The sequence below is a fragment of the Theropithecus gelada genome, chromosome 14 (genome assembly GCF_003255815.1).
Source record: "Theropithecus gelada isolate Dixy chromosome 14, Tgel_1.0, whole genome shotgun sequence".
Taxonomy (NCBI): Eukaryota; Metazoa; Chordata; class Mammalia; order Primates; family Cercopithecidae; genus Theropithecus; species Theropithecus gelada.
The window spans coordinates 15871229-15879049 of record NC_037682.1 but is presented as its reverse complement, the minus strand read 5'-3'; the positions used below and the strand labels follow the sequence as shown (position 1 = coordinate 15879049).

The 7821-nt window shown below is 52.7% G+C and overlaps 1 protein-coding gene across 3 annotated transcripts; it reads right to left on the bottom strand.

Moving 5' to 3' along the window:
• Positions 1-2691: 2691 nt before the first annotated feature.
• Positions 2692-7524, bottom strand: YPEL4 (yippee like 4). 3 transcript variants are annotated; one of them, XM_025357793.1, is made up of 6 exons: positions 7265-7518; positions 5082-5284; positions 4576-4900; positions 4360-4403; positions 3907-4015; positions 2692-3684 (listed from the first exon to the last, which is right to left on the bottom strand). In XM_025357793.1, exons 3-6 carry the CDS (start codon positions 4714-4716, stop codon positions 3595-3597), a joined length of 384 nt encoding a protein of 127 aa, XP_025213578.1. In that variant the 5' UTR covers positions 4717-4900; positions 5082-5284; positions 7265-7518; the 3' UTR covers positions 2692-3594. The 3 variants fall into 3 exon arrangements, with proteins under 3 accessions (XP_025213578.1, XP_025213576.1, XP_025213577.1); XM_025357791.1 differs by lacking the exon at positions 5082-5284 and having other exon boundaries at positions 7265-7524; XM_025357792.1 differs by having other exon boundaries at positions 4576-7358; positions 7473-7524.
• Between the last annotated feature and the right edge of the window lie 297 nt (positions 7525-7821).

Below are 7821 nucleotides of genomic sequence, written 5' to 3'. Positions count from 1 at the left end.
AACACAAAAATTATCCAGGCGTGGCGATGCACGCCTGTACTCTCAGCTACTTGGATGGCTGAGGCAGGAGAATCTCTTGAATGAATCTGGGAGGCGGAGGTTGCAGTGAGCTGAGATTGCGCCACTGCACTCCAGCCTGGGCAACAGAGCAAGACTCCATCTCAAAAAAAAAAAAAAAGACAGAAATTTGAGAGCAACGACTCTGCCATTTACTTCTCTGTCTCCCACAGCACCTAGTAGGCTTAATTAGAACATGTTAAAATAAATTGAATGAGAGGAATATTTGGGGAGCTTCTTTAAGAAGGCAGCTAGTTTGTGCCTGGTTTTCAAGAGCAGAGGTTGGGACTTGAGAAATCTTTCTAAACTTTGGTGCAAGAAGTGGGTCCAAGAGGGATAGGGTTTTGAGGACCTCTGCTGAACCCCTAGAGGGGTCTTGGCATCACTAGGCACGCAGAAACCGAAAGATAGGTCAGGCTACCCAAAGGCCTTAGTTGGGGGATGTTGGACATTTCCCCATGGCTTGCCTTTTTCCCTTCGCCTTTTACTTATGCGCCTTCCAGTTCTAGTCCTCCTTCCTCCTGCCCAGACAGCCTCTCCGTTTTTTGTTCTTTTGTTTTTTTTTTTTTTAAGACAGAATTTCGCTGTGTCGCCCAGGCTGGAGTGCAGTGGCATGGTCTCGGCCCACTGCAGCCTCTGCCTCATGGGTTCAAGTGATTCTCCTGCCTCAGCCTCCTGAGTAGCTGGGATTACAGGCATGCGCCACCACGCCTGGCTAATTTTTGTTGCCCAAGCTGGTCTCAAACTCTTGGACTCAAGTGATTGCCCACCTCAGCCTCCCAAAATTCTGGGATTATGGGTGTGAGCCACTGTGCCCTTCCATATGTTCCTTACTTTCTTCAGTCTATTAAAACTTCTATTTGAGCCTCTTATCTGGGCACAAATAGCCATTTGATACTGCCACTCCACGTTAAAAAAACAATAATTTTTCCATATTTCCCTAATACCACTGGGATAAAATCTAGATTCCCTATATAGTTTATGGTTCCTGCTTGTCTTTCATCTCATCTCTCACCCACTTGCTGCCTATACTCCAGCCACAGGCAATTTTTTTTTAAGGAGACAAAGTTTTGCTCTGTTCCCCAGTCTGGAGTGCAGTGACGTGATCATGGCTCACTGCAGCCTCGGCCTCCTGGGCTCAAGTGATCCTCCTGCTCAGCCTCCTGAGTAATCGAGACTACAGGTGCGGGTATGGCTCTTTTTATTGAGACAAGATCTTGCTATATTGCCCAGTCTAAACTCAAACTTTGGCCTCAAGCCTCCAGGCTTGGCTTCCTAAAGTGCTGGAATTAAGGCATGAGCCACTGCTTTCAGCCCACAAGAAACTTTTATTTCCTTCAACTAACTAAACATAAGTGACCCGACACATACAGTTCCCTCTGTTTGAAATACTTCTATCACTTTTGCCTTTGCCACCTAACTTCTTATCTTTCAAATGCCATCGTAGTCATCACTTTTGTGAAGCCTTCCTTGACTCCTTAAATCTAGGCTGAGTTCCTTTCCTATGAGCTCCCAAGCTTCCTCTGTGTCCCTGCTTAGAGCCCTTATTATCCTCTTCTACAGGGATTGCCTGGTTATTGCATCTCCTACGGGACAGAAAGCTCAAGGAAGTCAGGCCACAGCTGCCTTATCTTCACCATGTGCTTAACATCCAGTGCTTAACACAATGCCTGGCAAGTAATAGGTGCTTTATAAATATTTGGAGTATTAATGAATGAATCTGGAAAGAATATTATAGCTTACCAAAAAGTGATCTTTATGATGTATATGGTCTCCCCTGTAACTGTTGGGCACCCAACAACAGTAGGGATTTCATGTCACTGCCAATAAAGTGCCCCTTGGGCCACACGGTGGCATTGACGTTGCGATTTTGAGCTTTTCTTTTTGAGACGGAGTCTCGCCCTGTTGCCAGGCTGGAGTGCAACAGCATGATCTTGGCTCACTGCAACCTCTACCTCCTGGGTTCAAGCGATTCTCCTGCCTCAGCCTCCCGAGTAGCTGGGATTACAGGCACGTGCCATCATGCCTGGCTAATTTTTGAATTTTTAGTAGAAACGGTTTCACCATGTTGGTCAGGCTGGTCTCAAACTCCTGACATCAGGTGATTCACCAGCCTTGGCCTCTCAAAGTGCTGGAATTGCAGGCGTGAGCCATCGTGCCCGGCCTAATTTTTGAGCTATTTTGTTTCACTTCCCATCAACTGCCAGGGCAGCACTTTGGCTGATTGATTTTCCTTTTAGCCTTAAGTGTGCCCATGAACTGACCAGAACATTACAGAACCGGGCTGAAAAGCCATGGGACTCAAGAAAATCCTTATTCTGAGATGAGCCTCTTTCAGTTGCCCAATCCTGGATCTAGGCAAAAATGGACTTACTGTCGGGGTGCCAGCAGACAGAAGGGGTTTTGGATGCTCTCGATGGAATAGCTCACAAAACCCACCCCTCTTATAGGCAAAACCTCACCTGAAGTTTATCCTCTGGTAAAAGCTCAAGCAGTAGTCTTGCCATGGATACGGCAACTGCTGCCCCCTAGTGGTCTAAAGGAACAGGCCCGGGGGGGGGGGTGGGGGGTTGTGTGTGACGGGGACAGTTATGGGTACATGCATGGGGAAAGAAAGTCAGAGGACAGGTTGCCTCAAGTTGCTTTTTCCCTTTTTATTAAAAATAGACCCAAGCACTTTATGTATCATACAAAAGTTTCATTCGCTGGTGGCAGCCACGGGAAAGACTGGACCCGTAGCACTGATTTTCCACCTCCCCTCCAGGGGACTGGGTCCCAGGAGCAGTGACTGGGCCTCAGAGAAAGCCCATAAAGACTGCTTGTTCTGGAAGCAGCCGACTGGGGGTGGGGGCTGTTCCGCGTGCAGCTGTCCCTACCCCATCCAACGGCAAAAGTTAGATATTCGAAAGTGCCTCTTCAGTGCCAAGATAAACTGACAAGTGGAGTGAAATGGAAACCCCTTTGATTCTTTTACTATTTCCCAGGGCCTGGGATTTGAGTTTTCCCTGCACGTGAGTCCTTTTCCCTACAAATAGGGGTGGGAAACTTCATCCTCAGAGACTCTGGTCTGTTCTGCTGCCTGAGACCAAAATTTCACTCCAACCCAAGCTTTTTCTCATTTGCTATTCTGTGGTCCACGATCTACTAGCCCCGTGACCCAAGGTTTGTCCTCTGTTCACTCAAAAAGAGGTGGAGCAAAAACAGATTTCCTCCCACAATCCTCTCTGCCTGAGTCTACGCCCTGCCATTGCCTCAACTTTCAGGAACTTGGGAACAGAAGGACCCACAACCAACCCTTTCCCCCAGTTCTGTCTCTCCCTGACTGCTGCCCACTCCTGAGCCTTAACACCCCTGGGGTACACCCAGACCCCTGTTCCAAAGGGTGCCTGGTAGTGGATATGGTGGAGACAGGGGAGGGGTTGGTTGGAGCCAGGTTTCCCCCAGGGGTGGGGCAGTACTCATGCTGGTATAGACTGCTTGGCAGGGCCGTGGGGAGGGAGGGGCATGCGGAGGAAGGGCACAGCCTGCCTGAGCCCCTCAGTCCCAGCCGTTGTCCTTCACCATGTGTGACATTTCAATGATATATTTCCCTTCCTTGTACTTCTGGCTCGTCTCAAAAGCTTGTTCCTGGTGAAGGAGAAAGCAGTGATTGCAGGACAAAGCAGTTTCCTTCCAGGCCCCACTGCCACCTGTATGACCCCCACCCCAAGGCTCATCCACCTAGCCCAACCCAGTAACTAGTTCTTTCTTTCCTCTTTGGACCATGCAAGGACCTGATGTGGTCACTGGGGCTTGAAGGGCCGTGGGGACTTCCACTTTAGAGGGTGACCCTCTTCCTCAGGTACTTACATATTTCCAGCCCAGTGTGGTTTTGCAGCTCTCACAGAAAATATCAGCTACCGAGTGGAGCCCCGTGAGCAAGAGGCGCTGTTCAGCTGGCCCGCAACCCACGTTGACCCTGTCTCAGGAAACAGGAAGGACCCAGCACCCAGTGGGATTGCACTGTCAGTCCAGTCCCCAGACAGCCCAAGGGAACTTCCAACTGGAGAGAACTGGACCAGCCCCTGCCTTTGATAATTCACCCCTTTAAGACTAGAGCCTGGGCCTTCTTTTTCCAACGTTATGATTTCAGTTCTCCCTGGGCTCCCCATGTGAGAACTTCGGACTGAGAACCCCTTTGCAAAAGGGGAGGCAAAGACTGAAGGCACAAGATCACCTTATGGATTCCCCCCTTTCTCCACAGGGAAATTACTCACTCACACATAAGCACAAGCACACGCACAAGGAAAGAGGTAGACTCACACGGAGTTAAACAGGTAGGCTCGGCCATGGCTCCCTTGGAAGGACTGTGGAGACATAGGACAGACAGTGACTACCAAGCAGCCCTCAGCCCCACTGCCTGAATCCCCGCAGGGGTGTGTGGGAGAGAGGAAGAGCTTCGCTGCCTCACCCCTGGGTGATGTTCAGGCTAGCCTGGTGCGCGAGAAGAGGGGAATGGCAGGTCCCCGCTTCACGTACCTTGGAAATAAGCTCATCGTGTTTGGCCAGGTGTGCACGGCAGTGGACACAGCTGTAAGTGCGGTGGCAGCGGGGCAGGTAGCTGCGGAAAGTCTTGGTGGGGAGGCAGGCAGGGCCTGGACCGGGGTCACAGCTGGGCATGACGGGCTGGAGGACAATGCCCTGGCGGGCTGGAGGGGCTGGCGCCGTGCAGCCCCCGCAGAGACGGTCGCAGGTGAAGCAGCGGAGCAGGTTGGCTAGAGCCGTGTTTCAGGGCAGGAGAAGTGTTGGGGGGCTGCCCGGCGAGGGCCCCCCCAGACGAGAACCAGATAGAAATAGAAGTCACCTGGGAAGAGGGGAAAGGACATCAGGGGAGCCGTGACCTCAGGAGGGCCCCTCCTGAGGGAATGGAGGAAAAGGGGCTCAGCTCACCCATACCTCTACTTCCCCCATCACCATCGATCCCCCCTCGGCATCCAGTTGCATTGTTGCCCTGTCCCCTGGATCCCCATCCTGCTCTGGCAAACCTGGCAGCCGATCCAGGCTTCTGTGTTTCTCCCTCCTGGGGCAGAAGCAGCCTCCACCATTTTCCACAGAGAGAAGCCCACGGGCACAGACGCTGCCATGGGAGCAACGTCATCTGCAAGTGCCCTCTCCTTGGTTTTCAGTTCTTCGTGAGGCTCTGCATCGCACAGGCATTGGTAGGCACTGTGTCTCCGGGGATCAGAGTCTTTTAAGAGTTGGGGATGCCTGAAGGTCTTTCTTTTACATGGCCTTTGTTTGCAATACAATTGATCCTTTATACATTTTGGCGGGGGAGGTGTAAGGTGAGGGGAGGAGGAGCATGCAGGCAGGTATACAAACCCTGATTCAGTTCTCTCCTGAGGTCAGGGTCCTGCGCTCTGGGACTCTTCACTAGAACTTTATAGTTGTTTCCAGCAGTACCGAAGCCCTCACATGTGGCCACCCATTCCTGCACCTTGGTTCACTCATTCTGGCCCAGAATAAGCACCTGCCTGTCTTCCCAGCCTCTGGGCCCCTTGGTCTTTCTCTTTCCTATTCTTTACTAACTGTTGCCTTAGCCCTTGGTTAAAGACTTAGGCAGAAAATACATTTTCTTCAGGCAATCTGACAGCTGGAGCCAATGGGAAATGGGTAGCGTGTCAGAGGAGCCTGATTCCTGGGCTGGGCAGGGCTGTGTGGTAGGGTGAGAGCAACGGCCACAACGAACAGCAGAAGGAGGACTCTTATTTTTAACAGCTGTGCTTTGGGGCACAAGGCAGAAAATGTTTCTACCTTCTCCCAGGGGGCAGGGACAAACAGCAGTGACTGTGGGTGACTGAAGATGAAGTAATTGCTGGGTTCTGATTAGGAATAGAGGAAGATTGCCTTCTGCCCACGCGCCAGCTTCCGAGTGGCTGAAGGTGCTGGAGGAGAGGATAAGAAGGGAGGTGGCCCCTGTGGGCTCCGATAAGCAGGTGAGCTGCTGCTTTCTGCTTCATAGAGCTCCCAGCCCGCTGTGGGTGGTTAGCCTAAGTCTGGTTCAGAGATGCCAGCTGGGCACTCTGGCAATGCTAGAGCACTAAGCAGAGGCGAGGCAGTGTTGGCTGCGGTTAGCCAGGGCATACAGACTGTCCTCGTCCTGTCCTCCGCAGTGGCCACAAGCACCCAGCTGTTCCACTCTCTGAAGGCCGCCAGGCAGTCTCTCCACAAAACCTCCATAGAGACTATCTTCAGTTTCAGGTCCTCTCCTCCTGGCTGGGCCCCAGGAAAACACCTTGGGCTGAGTTCAGGGTGACATTGGGCTCCGGCTGCAGGAAACGGGCCCTCCTTGCCAAGAGACCACCTTTCAGTCTCTGCTTCACAGGTCTGCCTTCAACTTTGCCTGCGAGTTCCCCTCTGACATGCACTACCTTGAAACACCTTCAAGGGGCATGGGGAACGGGGCAGCTTGGGTCCCCAATCTTGGGCTCCTTCTCCAGCCTCCAGCCGTCACGCCTCCCTCCCTCTCCCCTAATTCCCAGTCAAGCCAAGGAGAGGCTGCAAGGAAGGCCAGAGAATCACAGAAAGGGGAGTAGGGGTCATTTTTTCACCCATCTCGGATCACAGGGAGAAGCAAGTTGGGCAAATGACTGGAGAAAAAACAAAGGCAAGCCGAGTGCTGGGGAGAGATGTTCCCCTCAAGTGAGATGGGGCTGGACCGTGGGAGGAAGGGGAGAGGGAGGGCTGGCGGGGGCACTGACAGCTGACAACAGAGGCGCCGAGGCAGAGGCTGGAGGAACCAGGTGCGAATCTCGTGCTTCTTAAGGGGGAAAGAAAGGGAGGGGGACACCTGCTCACAATGGATTTTCTCATCTGCTCTGAGGTTTTGGCACCCCCCGGGCTGGTATTCTCAGTATGGTATGGTCCAAATAATTAGCAGCACTGCCAGCTCCCAGGGCAGGCTTTGGGGGTCTGCACCAGCAGCAAAACAATAAACAGTAATGCCTGATGCTACAGCCAAAGTTGCCGGGAAATAAGTGCGGGAATCGTCAGAGCTTGGAGAGGGATGGAAGAACCGAGAGAGAGGAGCGGAGGCAGCAGGGAGGGGGAAGGGAGGACAAAGGGTGGATGAATAATGCTTTTGCAAAGGGGAGAAAGCAACACGCAGCAGGAGGAAGAAATTTGCAAAGAGAAAAAAAATTCATTTGGAGAAGGGCTGCCCCCTCACCTTGAGGTCTGCTCCAGAGATCTCCGTCTATCTCTCTCTCTCTCTCTCAATCTCTCAATCTCTCTGCTCACTCTTCTCTCTTCTCTTTCCGCTCCTTCAATTGGGAAGGGGATGGGGGTGGGTGGGGGGAGGGTAGTTGGGGACTCAAGACTGGGGCTGCAAAGCTGGCCAGCTGCTGGGGGGGCAGAGGTTGTCTCTCGTTCTGTACCTCGGTCTGTGGGTGAATGTGGCTGTGTGTTGTGGAACTGCATCATAACACTGTGAGTCATCCATCCCCCCACCCCCCCTCACCTCCCACGTCAGAGCAGGGCTGGGAGACACAGGAGGCGGGTCGGAAGGAAGGGAGGGGGCAGGCATCAAAGGACGGGGCTAGAGGAGTGGGGGCCGAGGGACGCGGTGGCGATGGTGGGCAAGGGGAGAGGCAAGTTGTTAAGGAGGAAGGCAGTGTGGCCAAGGAGATAGGAAGAACCTGGGGGAAGACAGGGCTGGGCAAAGATGCAGTGAGGGTGGCAGGGCTGGAGGAAAGGAGGTGGCAAGGCTGGTGAAGGAAGATATGG